The sequence below is a fragment of the Zootoca vivipara genome, chromosome 9 (assembly GCF_965207765.1).
Source record: "Zootoca vivipara chromosome 9, rZooViv2.hap1.1, whole genome shotgun sequence".
Classification (NCBI taxonomy): domain Eukaryota; kingdom Metazoa; phylum Chordata; class Lepidosauria; order Squamata; family Lacertidae; genus Zootoca; species Zootoca vivipara.
Window position 1 is genome coordinate 44,217,445 of NC_142592.1, and position 22,846 is coordinate 44,240,290.

General features: G+C 48.2%; 1 protein-coding gene across 2 annotated transcripts in view; it reads left to right on the forward strand.

The window, feature by feature from the left end:
• The first annotated feature begins 6,518 nt into the window (after positions 1-6,518).
• Positions 6,519-22,846, forward strand: part of CARD10 (caspase recruitment domain family member 10) — a 46,499-nt gene continuing 30,171 nt past the window's right edge. For both annotated transcript variants that reach the window (XR_015945876.1, XM_035128071.3), the window contains exons 1-5: positions 6,519-6,908; positions 7,984-8,133; positions 15,527-15,739; positions 16,221-16,358; positions 19,117-19,442. Coding sequence is in view for 1 of the 2 variants with exons in the window: in XM_035128071.3 (XP_034983962.3) it covers positions 8,127-8,133; positions 15,527-15,739; positions 16,221-16,358; positions 19,117-19,442 (684 nt within the window). In the remaining variant the exon portion in view is untranslated. The remainder of the gene's footprint in view (positions 6,909-7,983; positions 8,134-15,526; positions 15,740-16,220; positions 16,359-19,116; positions 19,443-22,846) is intronic.

The window sequence follows — 22,846 nt, forward strand, 5'->3', positions numbered from 1 at the left end:
AGGTCAAAAATATATCATTAATACATCATTAGTTTATTATCATAATTATTTTATCACGAGGGGCACCATCAGTTGTATTTTATTTTTCCTTAGGCAGCAGAGTATCTTGCATTTGTGTGAGTGTTCAATGCCAGACATTTTAGGTTCGTTCCTCCACCCAGGTACCTATGCCAGGCTGGTAATTCTGCTTCCTTTCTGAAGTTTGCATCTTTTGTTAATAACCGGAGATTCAAAAGGCCTTTAGGACTCTTTATTTGTCTTTCATAAGAAAGGAAAAAAGGGGGAAATATTTACAGCCATTACTGTCAGCCAATATTAGCTCTTCAGAAAATGTATGGTTTCAGAAACACATAACATTTGCTTATTCATTTATTTATCGAAAAGTGTTTATAAGCTGCTTAATATTTATCTTTAGGGACCCAGGTGGCGCTGTGGGCTAAACCACTGAGCCCAGGGCTTGCTGATCAGAAGGTCGGCGGTTCAAATCCCTGTGACGGGGTGAGCTCCCGTTGCTCGGTCCCAGCTCCTGCCAACCTAGCAGTTCGAAAGCACATCAAACTGCAAGTAGATAAATAGGAACCGCTACAGCGGGAAGGTAAACGGCGTTTCCATGTGCTGCTCTGGTTTGCCAGAAGTGGCTTTGTCATGCTGGCCACATGACCTGGAAGGTGTACGCCGGCTCCCTTGGCCAATAATGCGAGATGAGCGCGCAACCCCAGAGTCGGTCACGACTGGACCTAATGGTCAGGGGTCCCTTTACCTTTACCTAATATTTATCTTTAAGCATAGCGCCACATGAAAACAACAATCAGTATCATTAAAACAAAAATGCTACACAAAACAGCTGCATAAAAGCATACAGAAACCCATATACATGAAATACAGAAAAACAGCACCACCACAGTCCAGTCCTACGTGTCAGGGAAAGTCTGCTCAAAAATATATGTCTTTACATGATATCTGAAGCAACTGATGGGTGCAGTTTCACGTACGGCAGAGGGAAGGGTGTTCCATAGTGCAGGCGCAATAGCAGAAAATGCCTGTTTTCAGGTCAGCGCCTATGGTATTCTTTAGTGCAGAGCTTCCCAAACTGTGTGTTGCGACATGTTAGTGTGTCGGCTGCAGTGTGTTGTGCAATATGTGTCCATATCTCCTATAATGGGTTAGTTTAACCTGCGGTTTGACAGTAAAACTGCATTACTATGTCGTGAAGTGATGCATGTCTAAAAAGCGTGTCACCAATGTGAAAAGTTTGGAAAGCTCGGCAGTAGGGTGTGGTAGAAGTTCCCCAAATGATCTAAGACAGGCACCCAGGGGCGTACCCAGGATCAAAACTAGGGGCGGCAAGGCATGGGAGGAGAGGGGCCACAAAGTGGGAATGTGGGCGGGGCTATGGAGCCCAGGTAAAACTGACTCTGGTCTCACCTAGGTGGCGCGAAGCTTTTTGCAGTCGGAGGCGCCGGGGCTCCGCTGACAGCACGCAGCCAGGGCGCTCGCTCTGGCCTGGCGGGCTGCCCCCGGTGCACTATGGCTAGGACCCCTGCGGAGCGCACAGCCGTGGGCAAGAGCGGCACTGCCGGCAGGGCTGGTGGGCAGAGGCAGAGGCGGAGCACAGCCCAGCGGAGCGCGAGTTCGGCGTTCCCGCCCACCACGCCCTCCAGCTTCCCGTCGTGCTCTCTGGTTCCCCGCCCCACTTGGCCTTGCTGGAGGGCGCGACGGGGAGCTGGAGGGAGGGAGCGGCGCGACGGTCGGGAACGCCGAACTCGCGCTCCGCCGGGCTGTGCTCCGCCTCCGCCCACCAGCCCCTCCGGCAGCGTCGCTTTCGCCCACAGCTGCGCCGGCCCTGTTTCTAGGGGGGATAGCTGCCCCCCTGCCCAGCGCTGGGTACGCCCATGCAGGCATCCCCAAACTGCGGCCCTCCAGATGTTTTGGCCTACAACTCCCATGATCCCTAGCTAATAGGACCAGTGGTCAGGGATGATGGGAATTGTAGTCCAAAACATCTGGAGGGCCAAAGTTTGGGGGTGCCTGATCTAAGACAAGTGATCTTTCAGGTCTATACAGGGGCAGGTGACCTTTCAGGTAACCTTCATTCACTTGGCACTAGTGCTTGAAGAAAGGCAGATCTCCTTCGCCCCATGCCCATGGCTTCTTTCTTTCCAAGGTTCCAAGTTGGTGGCTCTACAAAAGTACACCCAATAATCCAAAATGGTGTTCTGGAGCAATTACTTGTCTTCTTCAGCAATCAGCAGGCAGAAATGGAAGAGACAGGGAAAGTTCTGCACCACATCTCCTGGGAAAAGACGCTCCAGGCCATGTCAGTCTTTGCCAAGCGGTGCAAAATTCCAGGGGTCTTGGCACTTAACCAGGGTTCATGTTTCCTTTGGAATGAGGCACAGTGCAGACTGTAGTGTCTTTAAGATACAGTATATGGTTTTCTTTACACGCCCACCCGCACCAGAGCCTTGATGGAGGGAATGCAGAACTTTACACTTCAAGAGTGTCTCTTGTTGCTTCTCTCGTAGCTTCAGCAAAGCTTGTGTCCAGAGCAGAAGCCAGGTATGGTCCCCGGTCTCTGGGTGCAGCCTCTCTCTGCCAGTTCGCATGGCGTTCTGCCCCACCTTTCTTCTTGCTCTTTCCGAAAACCTCCTGCAAAAGGACACAGCTCACCTTAATTCTCAACACACTGAATAAACCCCAGCACCCAGGAATCTAGGAGGAGTCAGGGCACCCACAAATCCATAGCAATAAGGACCTGATAAATGTCTTGCATGATCAGTCAAGGTATATTCTAAACTGCTGCCGTTTTACCAGTAGTGAGCCATTAGATAATGGGAAGCCCCAAAGTAGGAATTGAGCACCGTAGTCTTCTCCTACAACTGATATTCAAGAGCATACTGCCTCTGATACTAGAAATAATGTATGACCATAGAAGTCATTCTTACTCTCTACGAATTTGCCCAATCCTCTTTTAAAGGAATCCAAAGCATCTTGTGGTAGAGAATTCTATAGTTCTATCAACCTTTTGCACAAACAAGTACTGGTAGTTCCTTTCATCTGTCCTGAATCTCCCGAGACTTATTCTGCTTAATTGGATGACTCCAGGTGTTACTATTATGAGATCTACTTTCTCCCAACCATGCATAATTTTGTACAGGTCTTTTACTGTCCTCTTTCACTTGCCTTTTTTTCTGAGATAAAGAGTCCCAAACACTGTAACCTTTCCTTGCAGTTGAATTGCTCCAGCCCCTCGATCATTCAGGTCGCCCTTTTCTGTGACTTTTCAATATTCTTTTTGAGATGGGACGACTGGAAGTGTACAAAGTATTCAAAGTGTGGTTGCATCCAAGAATGGCATAAAAGGGCATTGTGGTATTGGTAGTTTTATTTATTTGATTTCGTGTTTCCTAACGATCCCCAACATGGAATTTGCCTTTTTTTCACAGCAGCCATGCACATACTGGGTTGAGCTACTCAGGACCCAGAGGATCCCTTTGCAATATCGCAAAGCAACTCTGGATCCTGGGCAGGTGTGATACCCACAAACACCTGGGACTACACCTGACCTCTTGATCACACATGACTTTCTTGTAACCCAGGCAACAGCCGAGACATCAGCTTGTAACAGAGGAAGGATGAGAAAGGATGCAAGGCCACTTCATTTCAGCAACTTTGGGCTCCTGTTCTTGACTTTTTCCACACCAGCTTGTCATTAATAGAACCAAGGCTGTCTTAAGCACATCCGGTGCTGTGACGCAAAGATCCCTCCGACGCCCCCTCCCTTTCCCTGAATTTAGAACTCGGGGCCCAACTTGCAGATCACCATGTAGCCCCGGGAGCTGCCGCCCACAGAAGACGCCGCTGATGTGGTGGCCGCGGTGCGGCTGGCCAGACCGCCGGAACTCCATGCTCGCTTGCAAGGCTCTGGGGCGCCTCCTCCTCTTCCTCTGCTGCCTGACAACAACAGCCCACTGCCGGTCTCGCTGCTGTCCAGCGGCCCGAGGAGCAGGAGGCGGTTGCCACGCCACCGCCTGTGCCCCAGGGAGTAGTGGTGGTGGGGCGGCGGGCACCAGTGACGCGGAGTACGGATCCTCACGGATCCTCACGGATCTTCACCATTTTGCATGGGGCCCCCCAAACTCACCCTCAAATCACATATCATGCCCAGGGGTACAGCCTGCACTACCACAATCAAGGATCCACAGCTTCCTGGCAACACCGTGGCCCAAAACGTGGTTTTGAAGCACGGATCCTCACGGATCCTCACGGATCTTCACCTTTTTGCATGGGGCCTCCCCGAACTCACCCTCAAATCACACACCATAGCCAGGCGCACAGCCTTCACCACAAAAATCAAGGATCCACAGCTTTCTGGCGACACCAGGGTTAAAAAACGCGAACGGCACAAGATGAAAATATTGACAGATCAAGTACCGTGTTTCTCACATTTTAAGACACCAGATTCGGGAAGAGGTAAACTCCACCGTGGGAGCAGGGCCGGGGCGGGAGAGTGCTAGAGTCCTGTCTAGTCCAGTTGCGTGGGATCAATTCCATTCTGTTACCTCCGAGGATGTGGACAGGCTGCTTGGACGAGTGAAACCAACATTCCAGCGGGCCACCAGGGAATCGGCTGTTGAGATTAATAGCCCGTAATTGGCTAATTATCGATAACACAGCTATGTGAGAAAGAAAGATAGCAGAGAAATCTATCTGCCTACGAACAAATTCTTAGCTGCGTTGCAGACGTACCAAAAATACTCGCCCAGTACGCTCCGTCACAAATGCCCAGCCTCTGTTTCTAAAAACCGCAGAAACATAACCCCCAAGTCCGAATTGGTCCAGTTGCACCAGGTAGTGATCTGTCCATGGCACTTCTTTAGTTTCGCTTTTACTTAGTGTCAGATCACCAACATCCATTCTTGATCTGTCAATATTTTCATCTTCTGCCGTTCATGTTTTTGCGCCCTGGTATCACCAGGAAGCTGTGGATCCTTGATTTTTGTGTTGCAGGCTGTGCCCTGGGCATGATATGTGAGTTAGTGGCGGCTCCATGCAAAAAGGTGAAGATCCGTGAGGATCCGTGCTTCAAAACCACGATTTTGGGCCACGGTGTCACCAGGAAGCTGTGGATCCTTGATTTTTGTGGTGCAGGCTGTACCCCTGGGCATGATATGTGATTTGAGGGTGAGTTTGGGGGGCCCCATGCAAAAAGGTGAAGATTCGTGAGGATCCGTGCTTCAAAACCAAGTTTTTGGGCCACGGTGTCGCCAGGAAGCTGTGGATCCTTGATTTTTGTGGTGCAGGCTATACCCTTGGGCATGATATGTGATTTGGGGGTGAATTTGGGGGGGGGCATGCAAAAAGGTCAAGATCCGTGAGGATCCGTACTTCAAAACCACGTTTTGGGGCCACGGTGTCGCCAGGAAGCTGTGGATCCTTGATTTTTGTGGTGCAGGCTGTACCCCTGGGCATGATATGTGATTTGGGGGTGAATTTGGGGGGCCCCATGCAAAAAGGTCAAGATCCGTGAGGATCCGTGCTTCAAAACCACGTTTTTGGGCCACGGTGTCGCCAGGAAGCTGTGGATCCTTGATTTTTGTGGTGCAGGCTATACCCTTGGGCATGATATGTGATTTGGGGGTGAATTTGGGGGGCCCCATGCAAAAAGGTGAAGATCCGTGAGGATCCGTGCTTCAAAACCACGTTTTTGGGCCATGGTATCGCCAGGAAGCTGTGGAACCTTGGTTTTTGTGGTGCAGGCTGTGCCCCTGGGCATGATATGTGATTTGACTGTGAGTTTGCGGTGGTCCAATGCAGAAATCATGAGGATCCATGGTTTTTAACCATGTTTTTGTGTCATTGTGGCCGCACGAAACAGTGGATGCGTGATTTTTTTGGTGCTGCCTTCAGACTAAGACATACTCTACAGTATCATGGTGTTTTTTTTTTGAATGAAAAAATCATATGAATTCATGAGGATCCGTTTAAAATCATCTGGATCCGCGTTTTACCCTGTCCCTTTTCAAACAGACCCGCCCCCCCCCCCCAATATGTATATCCACAGAAAGGACTAACAACAACACGGACCTCACAGGGTTGTTCAGGATAATGCTGTACAAGATGTGAAACATTTAGGCATTGTTTGTTACCTGATGGCTAAATGCCCCACCGCGCCACCGGCCGAGCAGGGAGGAAGCACACACGTGCCCTCCCAGTGTTCCCCAAGGGATCTCGTGGGCCGATCCCTCCGGACTCTCTTGGCTTTGGGGTCCCTCGCTCCCTTTCGCCGCCGTCCTCCCCGCCCCCCCCCCCCCCCGGCGAGCGCCTGTCTCTCCCCAGGGAATGGCATCCGCACGGCGCGCATTCCTGAGCCGGCGGAGGGGCTGCTGGGACTTGTTTTGGCTCAGAGGGCGAATTCCTCCATTCAAACGCCAGTGTGCAAATCTGCCCTTGCCTGCCTATAGCCCGGCCCCCTTTCGGCCCGGGACCAGGCTGGTGACTGGTGACTGCTCTCGCCAGGTGTGCGTGTGTGTGCAAGGGATGAGTAGGCGAGAGTATGCATGGGCGAGAGGCTAAGACGGAAGAAGGCGAGGAGGGAGGAAAAGGGCGGGCGCGCGCCACCAAAAGACAAACGGAGCGGGGAAAGTGGATCAACTCCCCCGGCTGCTCCTTCCGGCTCGGGAGTTTGCTCCTTGGGATGCCCGATTCCTTATGGAATCGATGAGCCGATTCAGCTCAGAGGCTCAAGGCGATAGTCCTCATTGTGCACAGAGGAAGCCGGTGAAGGACTGTGCGGGGCCGGGCCTGCAGGTACACTTTGTGTGTGATACCCAGGGATGTTTCCTGAGACCCTTATTGTGAGTGTGTGTGGCTGATGTTCCCAAGTCCTACCGCAAAGTATCCTACATGTAAGTATGTAAATCGGAAATATTTGCGTTTCCTTCCTTCTTTTTCAACCCTGCCTCTTGTTTTCCCCCGTTGCCCCCCCCCGCCTGTTTCTAGATTGTAAACCCCTGGGAACAGAGAAATGGCTTTTGCATTTATTTTTGCTAACACCCCTGCAAAGAGATAGTGTTATTTAAGTAATTGTGTGGGTAGTTGTAGATCTACAGTGGTGTGAGTGGTATTTAATTTCTGCAGTGAGGCCCAAGATTGCTTGGAACGGCACTCCCCTTGCCCTGAGAGCGTGAACTCTCCACCTTCCTCAATATCCGTGCTAGTAGTATATGCGTGGGAAGCCACCTGTAATTGATTTTTGTGAAGGAGGAGCATTTCTGCACACGGTCAGATGTATGCTCATTTTAAATTCTCCCACCGTGGCTGCACACACATTGCCAGCTTAAAATGCAGCTAGCTAGGTTGTTCTTTTTTCTCAGTTTGGATCAAAGCCAGTTTGGACTGAAAGGCATCAAAATGCCGTATGTCATAAGAAATGACAGGATACAGACAGCATAGATATGGATTGTGGCTAATGTTGTGTGTACACTGCTTTTCAAAACCAGCCATGGGAGTGCACCGGATGCAAAATAAGAGGGGGGGGGATGTGTGTGCAGAGCCCTAAATTGTTCAGCAAGTCTATAGACCCCTGGCTTAAATTAAGATCTCTTGAATCCTGTAAACTGCTTTTGCCATCTTGGATCCCTCCACGTTGAGCTGCATCTGGCCATACCAAATATTTGAGCAGTGGCATTATTTAAGGAGGTGGTGAAAAGTTAAAATCACTGGGCCACTTTTCAAAACAGTTTTTCCCTCCCTTCGATCGACCCAGAGATTTGTGGTGGGGCGGCAGCATTTTTACTGTGTGTACTTTGGACACACAGGAGTCCCAGGGAGAGAGATGCGCGAGGGCGGAGCAAGAGAAAAAGAGAGCATGTGCGGAGATGAAAAGAAGCATTCTTCATGTCATTAAGAATTAGTTAATGAAACAGAAGGGAATGACCTTGCTGTAGAAAATAACACAGGCTTTTGTTGTTCTGTTGCCAGCTGTATTTAGGATAATCCACCCTTCCCGGAAAGTGAGATGGCCCACGGATGCATATCATAACTAAAAGCGGGAAAACACAAGCAGCCACCAAAGTTGGAAGTTTTTATCCTGGGCTGGTGCTACTTGTGATTGATTCTTCAGCATGATGGGTAAGCCAGTAGGGTCAGTGCAGGTGCAACGGGCTGCAGAGCTGATTGGCTTATTTTGAGATTGAAGTTGTTCTATATGGAAGTGTCTATGTGTGGCTCAGAGAGACATCCCTCGTCTCCCTTCCTCTCTTAAGTATATATTAACCTCATAAGTCACTTGGGATTTATGGCAGAGAAGCCGCTGTAGGAAATACCTGCCCCTGGGGAAGAGGCAAGACCTGCAACTGATGACTCAGCAGGTCATTTGTGTGTCTGAGATTGATGACTCATGCCGGATCCTTGGAATGGCCCTGCCCTGCTTAATCACATCAGCCAGGACTGGAGAAACAGAGCTACACTTATTCGCATTTAGTTCAAGGAGGGATGGGATTCCCCCCTTTTACTGTCACAGGCAAACTGTAGTTTGTCAGCTTTCTTTAGCTTCAAAGGGAAGCTTTGGTGCTCAGTAGCTGCCAGCCTATTGTGTAGCTATTAATACCACAGAATGTGTGTCTAGGATCAGGCAGTTCCATCTCTCTATCCTATCTTTATCAACCACCAATGGGCTTATTGAGATGTTAGAACAAAGGAGTGAATGCTGATCTTAATGAATGAACGAACATATAAAGTTGTCTTACTCAGAACATTGTTCCATAACAAGACCCTACTGAATCAGGCCAAGAACCTTTCAGGTCCACCATCCTGTTTACCACAGTGCCTCATCTGGCGCTTAAAAGATTGCAATGCGGACAATACCTTGAATTGTTCGTGGTGAAATACTCAATGCTCCGATCTTGTGTTTGTGTGAATGCGGCCTAGAATTCTCCCCACCAGTCGCTGTTCACGCCCCCCCCCCCCAAATCCGTTATCCCTGTTTTGTCTAGATATTCAGTAATATTGTATGCAGGGCCAGCCCTACCATTAGGCAGAGAGAGGAGCATAGGAAATTGCCTTTATACTGAGCTGAGCCACCTGGCTCAGTGTTGTTTACACACTGACTACATGCTGCTGTCTGGGATTTCAGACAGTGAACATTCCCAGCACAAACTGGAGACACCAGAGATTGAACCTGAGGCTTTCTGCATGCAAAGCAGATGCTGTATTACAGAACTATATAGCCCATCCTCCCTGAGCTCTGGCTTTTCTGCTGCCTTAGTCAGCGAAACCTAGGGGTGTGTCCCCAGTCAGCAGTGGAAGCCACCCAGTCTGCTTCTCCTGTGGACAGAGCTGTATGTTTCACATGGTTTGCTTGCCACCCCTAAGCTATCCTGCTGCCCTCTGGTGCTACAGAAGACGCCGTCCGGCTATCAGTATTGAAGTAGGATTCAGATGCCTGTCCAATTGGCTCTGATCATGGGATGTGAGAGGGGATGCCGTCTTGTGCTTCACCTCAGGAAACAAAATCTATCATAGACTGGCCCTCATTGTAAGAAGATTGCAGACCTAGCCGTATTGCTGAATTTAAATTCCTTTCATAGTCATTTCCTCTTTCCTGGGAACCATAGAATCATAGAGTTGGAAGAGACCACAAGGGCCATCCAGTCCAACCCCCTGCCAAGCAGGAAACACCATCAAAGCATTCCTGACAGATGGCTGTCAAGCCTCTGCTTAAAGACCTCCAAAAAGGAGACTCCACCACACTCCTTGGTAGCAAATACCACTGCCGAACAGTTCTTACTGTCAGGAAGTTCTTCCTAATGTTCAGGTGGAATCTTCTTTCTTGTAGTTTGAATCCATTGCTCCGTGTCCGCTTCTCTGGAGCAGCAGAAAACAACCTTTCTCCCTCCTCTATATGACATCCTTTTATATATTTACACATGGCTATCATATCACCCCTTAACCTTCTCTTCTCCAGGCTAAACATACCCAGCTCCCTGAGCCGTTCCTCATAAGGCATCGTTTCCAGGCCTTTGACCATTTTGGTTGCCCATAATAAAAATAGAAAAAAATTACTTGTACTCCACCCATCTGACTGGGTTGCCCCTGCCACTCTGGATGGCTTCCAACATAATATAAAAACACAGTGAGATATCAAACATTGAAAACTTCCCAATACATTCCCGCCTTCAGGTGTCTTTGACTTCTGATGGGAGAGTGATCCACAGGGTGGGTGCCACTACCGAGAAGGCCCTCCGCCTGGTTCCCCGTAACTTCACTTCTTGCAACAAGAGAAATGATGCCAGAAGGCCCTTGGAGCTGGATCTCAGTGTCTGAGCTGAACTCTAGGGGCGGAGACGCTCCTAGGAATTGCAGAGTACCAGTGTTGGCAGCAGCTAAGATATTTCTTAACAAAATTCTCAGTAGCTCAATCCCTTGATCATTGGAAGAAACTGTGACAATTAAAAGTGCTAAGTGCTATAAAACCAATATTAAGTTTGCAGACAGGTCAGCTAGGACTTCTGAGTCAAACAATAAGTTGTGTAAAAGTTCCCTTTTAAGTTACTTAAGGATTTCAGCCCTGTTCATACTTGGAACCTACTGGGTACCATGTGTCCATTTTATTTATTTATATACAGTGGTACTTCGGTTTATGAACTTAATCCGTTCCGGAAGTCCGTTCTTAAACCGAAACGGTTCTTAAATCGAGGCACGCTTTCCCTAATGAGGTATCCCGCCGCCAGTGCCCCTCCACTGTTCGGATTCCGTTCTTAGACTGAGGTAAAGTTTGCAAATCGGGACATTACTTTCAGTTTTGCAGCGTTCATAAACCAAATCGTTTGTAAACAGGGCTGTTCTTAAATCGAGGTACCACAGTTCCTAGCATAAAAATACCAAAGACCTTTACAACAGTATCTATATATAATAAAGAACCACATTAAAAATTGTAATTGGAGACAAACAATCACTTTCCAGTTATGGGAAGGTGCTTTCCTGATCATCTGCATAAGCCTGGCGGCATCGGAAAGTTTTCAGGAGGTGTTCAAAGATTGAAACAGAAGGCTCCTGCTGGGTCTCTATGGGCAGAGCATTCCTCAGGATTGGACTAATGGCACTATAAAAGGCTTGGTTTCTTGTTCCTGCAGATAACACTGGTGTTTGCTGAAAGAGGTTTCCGTGGGAAAGCAAACATTTAAACCTGGGGCTCTGCATTACGTATTTGTTCTAATCTTCTGCCTGCCTCTTCAATTTCTTAGGAAAGGCAGGGGAAATGAAGCTCCAGGGAGCTGCAGGTCAGGTTCAGGCCTACTGTTATGAGCAATGTTGATAGTGGGCTGCTTTGGAGGCCGTGAGGTTGGGGATTTGCTCCTGTTTGATGGCGTGATGGCAGTTTTGTTCCCTGGGGGATGGTGACTTTGCCCATGTAAAGATTGCCATTTTGAGCTTTAGTTTGGTGGGAGGGAGGGGAGGCAACATTTCCTGCTTTGTGGGAAGGTGTTTTGTGTGTGTCCGTATTACCAAACAGTTGGGGATGTCTATTACTCGTCGAGCGATGAGATTTACCAGCTTGGTTCCTTTCGGGGGGCCTTTAAATGCTCTCAATTTCCTGCTGGTTCGGCTTGCCAATTGATGGAAACAGTCTAGTTTGCCTTAAGGTGGGCAGCTGCCAGGGGCTCCTGCTTCTTCTGCACAAGGTCCACTTTTGTGAATGCCAGCTGCTTGGAATCACACCTGGGGAGGAGAGTGTTCATGCAGTCAGGTCTGACATCCCATAAGCATCAGAGTGTTGCCTCTATGAGAGCAGAAAACTGGACCAGGTGGGCCATTGGCCCTGATCCAGCAGGGCTCTCCTTATGTTCTCAGCATGTTTTCATCTGTTATGTAGCATTATTAATACACATGGTGGTTTATAGACTAAAATTGAGACACCTGCTTTGAAAAAATTTGTATAAGTGTGCAGAGGAGGAAGAACAGGGTGTCCTTTTAGTAATTAAATCAGGCATAGGCAAACTCGGCCCTCCAGATGTTTTGGGGCTATAACTCCCATCATCCCTAGCTAACAGGACCAGTGGTCAGGGATGATGGGAATTGTAGTCTCAAAACATCTGGAGGGGCGAGTTTGCCTATGCCTGAATTAAATGTTAATGCATGGCAAGAAAGGAAAAAGTATGAAATGCATCAGCACACAAAGATGATAAACAAGGATATGCTAATGTGTCAGGAGACCTTCCTACAGGGAACCTCCCCCCATCCTGTTGACCAGCTCTTCGCCCAGTGAGAGCAGCAGCAGTGGGTCAGGTGGGGGGAATGAGGAAGTTAGCGGTATGGAGGTGGCAAGTCTCAGTGATGTTGGAGAGCCTTTGCGCCGCCTTGACCAAGAGGTGGAGGGGGACAGGCAGCCCCTTCCGGCGCCCGAATTAAAGCACGCCACTAAATATAAGGTCGGGAGGAGGCTGGACACACAACAGGAAACGTCCACTCCCGGATTCTTGTTTTCTGCTATCTCTGCACTGTAAATACTATGCACAATAAAACCTTTAAAGACAAGTACGGACTTGGGCGTCCTTACTCGAGAGTAGCTGCAACAACACTATTACATAATCTATCTATATAGATACAAATTTAGTAATAATTGTGGCGCTGTGGGTTAACCACTGAGCCTAGGGCTTGCCGATCAGAAGGTTGGTGGTTCGAATCCCCACGACGGGGTGAGCTCCTGTTGCTTGGTCCCTGCTCCTGCCAACCTAGCAGTTCGAAAGCACATCAAAGTGCAAGTAGATAAATAGGTACCGCTTCGGGGGAAGGTAAACGGCATTTCCGTGTGCTGCTCTGGTTTGCCAGAAGCGGCTTTGTCATGTTGGCCACATGACCCGGAAGCTGTATGCTGGCTCCCTCGGCCAGTAAAGTGAGATGAGCGCCGCAACCCCAGAGTTGTCCACGACTGGACCTAATGGTCAGGAGTCCCTTTACCTTTACTATAATTTCATGGAGTCATGTTGAGTTGGAAGGAACCACAGGAGTTATCTAGTCCAGCCCCCTGCAATGCAGGGATCTTTTGCCTAACATGGGACTCAAACCCATGACCCTGGGATTAAGAGTCTCGTGCTCTACTGACTGAGCTATGCATCTCACCATAGTGAGGAAGATTGTGGCCAGGTGTCCTGTGTGCCTGCTGGGTCTGCCACTCAGGTGCTCCCTGTTGCTGATGGGCAATTTCAAGGTCCTGCTGTCCCTTAGAATTCATTGTTTTCCCATAGGATTGTCTTTTGGAAATTAGGGCAGATGGCCACCGTGGGGCAAAAGTAACGAAGATGAATAGGAGCAAATGCAGTTCTTTCTATTTAGTTCTTAGGTGGGAATGAGAACAAAAGGGTTAACCCAGCCCTTTCCCCCAACCTGATCGACCAGATGTTTTGGACACATATACACAATGGGAGTTTTAGCCCTCAGGCACCAGGTTGGAGAAGGTTAAAAACAAAAGGAGTCAGCCTTCTTTGTGGGCTTTGAGAAGGGACTTGAAAGATGGGAAAGAGGAGAGGTTGTAAAGGCCTTTTGGCACAGAGATTATATCTGTTGCTTCTGGGCGACTTCCAGGCCATCAATAGCGTGTAGGAGGAAATCAGTCAGATGCTGGAAATTTAGGTTTTTGTAATTAAAGTGGTGCAACAAATCTACTTAAAAACAAATAAAAACCCCAGATGTTTTGCAATTAGGAAACTGATGAGAAAAAACACTTAAGAAGTGTGAGTTAAATAATTCCAAGGAAGTCAGGATGGATACTCACTGTGGTATAACCACCCCACAAACAAATCAGACCTCATGCTCAATAAAGAGCAAGCAAATTGGGATGAATGCTGAATAAACTGGTTTGTCTGCAGGAGCAACTGGTCACTACAGCAGCAGCAGCAGCAGCAACAGCTTTGTTGTTTTTTCCTTTGGGTTTGGTTTTGCAGTCAAACGGTGCTTGCAGGCTGTCACTATTTTCAGGTGAGGTTCAGTCCACATACCAGCAAGTTCAGGTTGTGTGGTTGCGGTTGGCCGAGAGGTCTCCTACAACAAACCTGCTTCCCCAAAAGGTCAGACTCCCCCCCCCCCAGTAAGGAGACCCCCCCCCAGTAAGGATGGGTGAATGCTCTGGAAACCTCTGTGCTAGCAAGTCACAATGAATGCTTGATAAATTTGCTGCCTGGAAGCACATCAAGAACTGATGTCATGTCCAATGCCAACTTCGTGAATTCCTTCATTATCCCTTCATTCGTGTAGCCCATACTCTTTCTGTATCGTATACATAAGAGCACATCACTGTGCTCCCTGTAAATGAAAGGAGAACAACAAACAGACATGTGCTTCGAGGTTGTCCTAAGGCTGGCATTCTCCGAAGAAACCAGAAGCCTTTTTACTGGGAATAGTAGGGGAGGAAATCCCCCAAGAGGACATTACATTCTTTCTGTATGCCACAACTGCTGCGAGGCTACTACTTGCGAAGAATGGGAAGAGTCAAGACATACCAACGACAGATGACTGGCAAATGAAGATGATGGACTTTATGGAATTTGCCGAACTGACTGGGAGACTCCGCGGCCGGGAAGAAGAGGAGGTGGAGGAAGATTGGAAGAAATTTAAGTTATATCTTGGAAAATATTGTAATATTTAATAACCTTTAGTGAAAGTGTTAGAGGCTGTCGGTGTAAATATAGAGAATCGGTTAAGTTTAAAGAATCTTTTTATATATATATATATATAGGTAGATTTTGATGAGGTATTGAATTTTGGAACTGACAAAGATGATTTGATATGAAATTCAGACGGAGGGGATTGGGGGGAGTCACATACCACTGTTTAAGAAAAAATACGAATTTGTAAGTAATATTTGTGTTTGTTTGTTTTTATGTTTGTTTTTCCTTGTAAAATGAATAAATATTATTATTATATAAGGTAAAGGGACCCCTGACCATTAGGTCCAGTCGTGACCGACTCTGGGGTTGCGCGCTCATCTCGCATTATTGGCCGAGGGAGCCGGCGTACAGCTTCCAGGTCATGTGGCCAGCATGACAAAGCCGCTTCTGGCAAACCAGAGCAGCACATGGAAACGCCGTTTACCTTCCCACCGGAGCAGTACCTATTTATCTACTTGCACTTTGACGTGCTTTTGAACTGCTAGGTTGGCAGGAGCAGGGACCAAGCAACGGGAGCTCACCCCATCACAGGGATTCGAACCGCCGACCTTCTGATCAGCAAGCCCTAGGCTTAGTGGTTTAACCACAGCGCCACCTGGGTCCCCTATTATATATATATATATATATATATATATATATATATATATATATATATATATATATGAAGCTGGCATTTTCATATATATATATGAAGCTGGCATTCTCCCTTTCACCCAGGAGCTGGCATTCTCCCTTTCACCCAGGAGCGTGCTCTGAAAGGGTGGGAAATAGCCATCCTGATTGTGAGTACGGTAGACTGGCTGAAAGCTCATAGAGGGGAAACGAGTTCAAATTCAATGACCCTCACTGTGTACCCCCAGGGCCTAAGGAGGTAGTAAACCAAAGCCTCTCGGAGGCAGAAGAGGAAGAAGATGCATTGTGGGAAAAGATTGAGAGTGTCCGGCACAAGCTGACCCGCTCTCTGAACCCGGCCAAGCTGACTCCATACCTCCGCCAGTGCCGTGTGATTGATGAGCAGGATGAGGAGATGGTGCTAAGTCCCCATCAGTTTCCATGCAAGAGCAACCGGACAGGTGAGAGAAGTTAAGAACTCGCTTGGAAGGTACAGCGCTGGGGGTGGGGGGTGGGGATGCTTTGTATAAAGCAGTCCTGGCCCAAAGCCCTAACCCAGGAATCGATCCCAGACACACGTCTCTATGGTCCTGGCTTATTGCTTTTACTTATCACGGCGTCAAATTGCATTTTAATATGAAAAGAGCTTCTCTCTCTCTTTCTCTCTGCCTTGCCCATACAACTATCACTATGATTTATGCTCTTGTTATTCCCATTTTACAAATGGTGGGGCTTAAGACTCACACAGGGAGACGGAGACTGAAATGAAATTGGGCTCAAAGCCTTCCGGATTCTGCCTGGCCGTGCTGGTTTTGGGACAGCGGGAGAAGGTTGGAGCAGTATCTTCGGATACTTGAAGCTGCTTGGTTTTTGGTTCGGCTCGCAGCGGATCGTGTGGCACACATTTGTTCTGCTGTTATCCTTTATTGTCTTCCTCTGCAGGACTCCTCATGGATATCTTGCGAAACCGAGGGAGAAGAGGCTACGAAGCATTCCTAGAATCCCTGGAGTTCTATTACCCTGAGCATTTCACCCAGCTGACGGGGAAGCAGCCAGTTCAGCGTTGCTCGATGATCCTGGGTAAGAAGTTGTGGAAGTCTCCTCCTTATAGGCCCCTTGGCCCAGGAGGTCGACAGCTTGCTTAAAAGTTAAGCAGGTCAGGGTCGGGTCAGTGCCTGGGAACCACATGCAGGGGTGCTCTAATGGGTGAATGGGGATGTGGTGGTCAAGCTGGTGCTTCCGCTGCCTTCTCCGCCACCTCTCCCTGCCCCATCCCATTCTTGACAAGCAGCAGTGGTGCCACATCTGGGAAGGCAGTGCAGGAGCAGCACCCCAACTCTTACTCTGTGACTGCTGCAAAGTGTGAAGCAGAGATGTGTGTTTGTGTACACACAGTGGGATGCTTCAGATAAACATACATCCCAGTGTATGTTTATAAAGAAACATCTCCACATGTGGCATTGTCTACTGCTGCAAATGCCAGTCAATGGGTGGTGAACATGCTCGTCCTGTTAATGTGTGATTTGACTGCCCTTGGTTCGAAACATAGCAAGCTGCTGTACACTGAGCTGGACCGTTGCTCCATTTGGCCTGATACTGAAAGACCTACATTGGCTCCCAGTACATTTCCGAGCACAATTCAAAGTGTTGGTGCTGACCTTTAAAGCCCTAAATGGCCTCGGTCCAGTATACCTGATGGAGCGTCTCCAGCCCCATTGTTCAGCCCGGACACTGAGGTCCAGTGCCGAGGGCCTTCTGGCGGTTCCCTCACTGCGAGAAGTGAGGTTACAGGGAACCAGGCAGAGGGCCTTCTCGGTAGTGGCACTTGCCCTGTGGAATGTCCTCCCATCAAATGTCAAGGAAATAAACAACTATCTGACATTTAGAAGACATCTGAAGGCAGCCCTGTTTAGGGAAGTTTTTAATTTCTAATGTTTTATGGTGCTTTTAATATTCTGTTGGGAGCTGCCCAGTGTGGCTGGGGAAACCCAGCCAGATGGGTGGGGTATAAATAAAGGTAAAGGTAAAGGGACCCCTGACCATTAGGTCCAGTCGTGGCCGACTCTGGGGTTGCGCGCTCATCTCGCATTATTGGCCGAGGGAGCCGGCGTATAGCTTCCAGGTCATGTGGCCAGCATGACAAAGCCGCTTCTGGCAAACCAGAGCAGCACATGGAAACGCCGTTTACCTTCCCGCTATAGCGGTTCCTATTTATCTACTTGCATTTTGACGTGCTTTCGAACTGCTAGGTTGGCAGGAGCTGGGACCAAGCAACGGGAGCTCACCCCGTCACAGGGATTCGAACCGCCGACCTTCTGATCAGCAAGCCCTAGGCTCAGTGGTTTAACCACAGCGCCACCTGGGTCCTGGGGTATAAATAATAAATTATTATTATTAATTATTATTCCTAAACTTCCCTCTACCCCGTGGTCTGCTTGCAAATGCTGCTTAATGATTTCCCTGCCTGTTGCAGCAGTTGTGATGTGCTGTGACGGATGTGGCATGATTTTTAATTGCATTGTTATTGCTGCTTTTATTTCATACGTCGCATTGTATTACAATGTGAATTCCATAAATACAACATAAAATAAAAATCCGTATGGATATTTAATGCACTGTGTCCGCTGTTCACATCTGCTGCTCCCCCTGTTCTTCACATACATACCATGGACCACTTGTATGAAGCTTACGGACCACAATTTGAGAACCCCTAGTCAACATGATTGGTAGCCAACATGACTACCAGTCAAATGTGAACTACAACTCCCAGCTGTTAGCTACAACTCCCATAACCTTTGGACATGCTGGCTGGGGCTGATGGGAGTTGTAGTTCACAACCTCTGGAGGCCATCAGGTTGGCCACTCTTGATCTACACCAGTGTTTCCCAACCTTGGGTCGCCAGCTGTTTTTGGACTACAACTCCCATCCTCCCTAGCTAGCAAGACCAGTGGTCAGGAATAATGGGAATTGTAGTCCAAAAACAGCTGGAGACCCAAGGTTGGGAAACACTGATCTACACCAACTGATTTTTGGGCAGGAGGCTTATCCCAGTGCTACCTGCATATGCTGAACATTGACTCTGGGAATTTTTTTGCAGACAAGACAGGCACTCTGCTATTGAGCTATGGGTTATCTGCAAAGCAAGTCCTAGAGTAGACCCACTAACTAACATAGGCACATTAATTTTAGCTGGTCTACTGTGAGTGGAACCTTGGTTGGCTGCAACCCATGGGCGTACCCAGTGAGGGGCGGGGGGGGCCAGCACCCCCCCTAGAAGCAAAAATATATATTAAATGGTTATAAAGTGATGAAACGAAACAAAATTAGCTCCCCTCTTTTCCCTCCCCTTCTACCCCCCTCCACCCTCCAAAACAAAACCTCCTCTGGCGTGAGGCGGCTGGGAAGCCCACAAGGCGAGGGGGAATGAGGGAACTCAAGAGTCGGAGAGGCCGCGCGCTGCCTCACGGGGGCTTTCCCCTCAGCTGCTAAAAGGCCGCCTTCGCCCTGTCTCTGGGGAGCCATTCTGGCACTGAAAAGGACCTGCTTGGCCAGGTGCGCCAGCCAGCCAGCCAGCCAACCTCCCGCCCTTCTTAAGCCACCTGAGAGCGAGTGAGGAGGACGGGCTGTGACGGCAAGCGAGGCTGCGCCGCCGTCCGCTTTTGTTTCTTTCCCCCGCGCACCCAGGGGAGGAGCTGGGAATGCCGAGCAGGCTGCAAAGGTGAGGGCGTGTCCCTGTGCGCCTTCTCCACTAGCTTGCCCCCCCCAGTTTTGATCCTGGGTACACCCCCGCTGCAACCCCCATGTGCCCAGTTTTCTGAGCCTCCTCTTGCTTTCCAGATGAGGAGGGCCATGAAGGCCTGACTCAGTTCCTGATGATGGAGGTGAAGAAGGTGAGGGCTCAGCGGAAAGGGCAGCTGGAAAAGGAGCACGGGCTCCAGGCGAAGAACCGGGCCTTGGAGGAGGAGGGCGCCCAGCTGAAGCAGCAGCTCCAGAAGCTGCAGAAGGTGCAGGAACGTTGCCAGAGGTTCCAGGAGGAGTGGGACTCCCACAGCATGGAGCTGCTGAAGCTGAAGGACGACAACTACATGCTGGCCATGCGCTACACCCACCTGTGCGAGGAGAAGAACTCTGCTGTCATCCGAAGCCGGGACCTGCAGCTGGGGGTATGGAGAGCAGCAGGGGGGGAAGAGAGAGGCGGGGAGTATTGGTGAATGCATGCAGGTGTTAGCAGGGCAATGAAAACGGGAGTGCGCACCCAAGATAAACCAAGGCCGCTTCTGCGTGCCAGGAGTCACTGTGTTAATGATGCACTGCCTGCCTGGATGTTGGTGCTTTGGGTTCGTTGGCCCTGGCTTGCCAGCCACTCCTTTATAGGGAAATAGGGGAATGGTGTCTGCCAGCGAGTTGCTTTGAAGGTTTAAAAAAGTTTCCCCAAAGTAGTGCTCGAGGAAATTAGGCAAAGGAATCCAGTGGTTTGGGATGAATGCCACCACCAGTGGATTCTCAGGAACATAGGAGTGTCTATACCAGGAAAGGGAACACCTTATATTTTCCAAATGTGTTATGGGTGTATGAGCTTTCGCTGTGCAGTCGGTTTTGGAGGACTGGTGTCATAAGAGAATATCAAGGCCGCTGTTTTTGCATGAAGGCCAGAGCGTGCATACGCTTTAGGAAAAGCCCCAGGTACAAATAAAAGGTTCTGAATTATGGAGAAGTAGCTTTGTTCTCCTGTAAGTCTCATAACACAATAATTCTTAAGCTGATGTTTACTGGGGAAGGGAGCTGTCTTATACCCAGTCAGATTATTTGTCAGTCTTGCACATTTTGGGGATGTAGCCCATGCTTGCCCTACTCAGAGTAGACCCATTGATGTTGCTAAACAGGACTAGCTCACTGATTTCTATGGGTTAACCTAGAGCAGGCATCCCCAAACTTAGGCCCTCCAGATGTTTTGGGCTACAATTCCCATCATCCCTGACCACTGGTCCTGTTAGCTAGGGATCATGGGAGTTGTAGGCCAAAACATCTGGAGGGCCGCAGTTTGGGGATGCCTGACCTAGAGTATAACTGAGTTGGATCCAACCCATTGTGTCTTATCTGGCTGGCAGCAGCTCTCCAGGCCAAGGGTCCATCACAGGCATAGGCAAACTCGGCCCTCCAAATGTTTTGGGACTGCAATTCCCATCATCCCTGACCACTGGTCCTTTTAGCTAGGGATCATGGGAGTTGTAGTCCCAAAACATCTGGAGGGCCGAGTTTACCTATGCCTGGTCTATCACCTCACCTGATCCTTTGAACCGGAGATACCTGGGATTGAACCTGCTTCCTTCTGCATGCAAAGCATGTGTCTTGCCAGGTATAACATTTCATGATGTTCCAAATATTCCCAGTCAGCTTTTTCTCACCTTCCAAGTCCCTCCTTGGGAGTTTTGTATTCTCCTTGAGCTCCTCTCAAAGCTCCCCCCCCCAAATCCTCAAAGCTTCAGTTAACCTAGGCATCTGAATACACCCTGTTTGCTTGCTGTCTTGTGGTTTCTCTTGCGTTGTATCCCTCCCCTCTTGTCCTCCCCTTCCTTTTATTATCTCTCCCACTTGTCCCCCTGTATGGCACAGCCACTGTGGAGTAAGCAACTGCCTGCTATTTTGCTCTGTAAAGCCCTATGCATATTGATGACGCCGTAAAAATGATTGATGGCGGTAGTCCTCGCCTTCGTTGGTTAGACCTGAGCCCTGTAGTTACTTTCACATTTGCTCCAGGAAGGCATTAATACGCAGACCATGTCTAAGGCACTTCTTAATCTTCTCTTTAGTGAACTGAAAAGGGGCTTCCTTTGTGTTTATAGCAGAGCATCTTTTCATGTAGGATGCAAGTACCAGAAAATGAAGGGCTGCTTCTAGGGTATGTTTGTGTATGTCTGCCTGCACTTATTTGCAATGGAACATGCTTATAACAAGTCATTCTTCTTGTAGATTACTTTCATTTCCCACTCTGTCCCTAAAGGTTCATGATAAGATGCCAACAGCAATTAAAATTACGATATTTAACATTTTTTATAGTGGCTCACAGTATTCAAAATGCTTCATGTAAAATAATAAATTATTATTATTATTGGGAACCAGGCAGAGGGCCTTCTCGGTAGTGGCACCCACCCTGTGGAATGCCCTCCCATCAGAGGTCAAAGAAATAAACAACTATCTGACGTTTAGAAGACATCTGAAAGCAGTTAGGGAAGTCCCCCCCCCAAAGAATTGTTATTAAATTTTCCAAATAAACAAAACCAATGACATTTCATATTAAATTCACCATTCTCAGTCTTTTTGCTCTGCCGAGCTTTTGAATTCCCACCATTCGGCTTTGTTTCTCACTCTCATCTCGATCTTTTATCGTGTTTTCAATATTCTTTTTTTTTTTTAAAAAATGTTTATTTCAGTAACAAATTGTACATCACAGTTTACATTTAAAAACCTTACAATACATACATTACAAGTAATACATGCATTGCAAAAATGCAAAAATTATATCGATTAATAAAGTAAGGAGTGTTTAGGGAAGTTTTTAATGTTTGATGCTGTACTGTTTTTAATATTCTGTTGGGAGCCGCCCAGAGTGACTGGGGAAACCCAGCCAAATGGGCGGGGGTATAAATAATAAATTATTATTATTATAATATTATTATTATATCAGTAATTCCCTTAAAACTCCCCAGTTGGGTAAGGTTGGTTTTATCAAATATAAGATGGCTAGGGAACTGGATCAGATTGGCAGGCTGGACCCAGAATTCCTTCAGCTTCCGAGGGCCACTTTGGCAGCTGGGCAGGGCTACTCACCTGTCAATCAGCTGACATGATATGATGTCAAGTGTTCCAACTTTGAACCTGTAGCTTTCAAGAAGACGCTTCCTTTGCAGCCTCTTTAATTCAAGCTGCGACTGAAAAGAGCCGTCCTTTGTAGCCGTGTCTTGACTTCAAGCTGTGGCTGCAAAGGAAAGTTGCTGTAAGTGCACTCTTGATTCTATGTTTCTAGCTGTAATTCAGTACCTTTTGAATGGGGTGTGGTGACCGAAAAAGGTGCCGACATTAAAAAACTCTGAAATCTACTGGCAGCTGCAAAACAGGACCTGAGCTGCATCCGTGGTTGTCAAATGCTGACTGTCTGGCGGGAAATAAAGAAAACCAGGTGGATGAGGGGAACAGAATGAAGTGTTGAACCCTGAAGAAGAAGCATTTTTGCACTGCAACATTTTATTGCAAGTCCCACTGGTCACCCCCATTTTACAGAAGCGGAGGCTGAGGCTGGAGAGAGGAACTTGCCCCAGGCCCTCTGCTGAGCTCATGGCAGAATCAGGATATGAGCCTAGCAAAACCAACCCAGATCTGTAATATCAGTATGTAGCAGCAATTAAAGAAAGCCTCATGCTTATTTGCTGTTGCTAAAACGTGTGTTCATGTGAAATCGCTTAGTGTGTGTGTGTGCTCACGAGAGAGATGAAAACTTCTTTATTTGCCCTTATTGTGATTCATGGGACAGAACGTCAATCTTTTCCACATTTGTTTTAATAAGATAAAA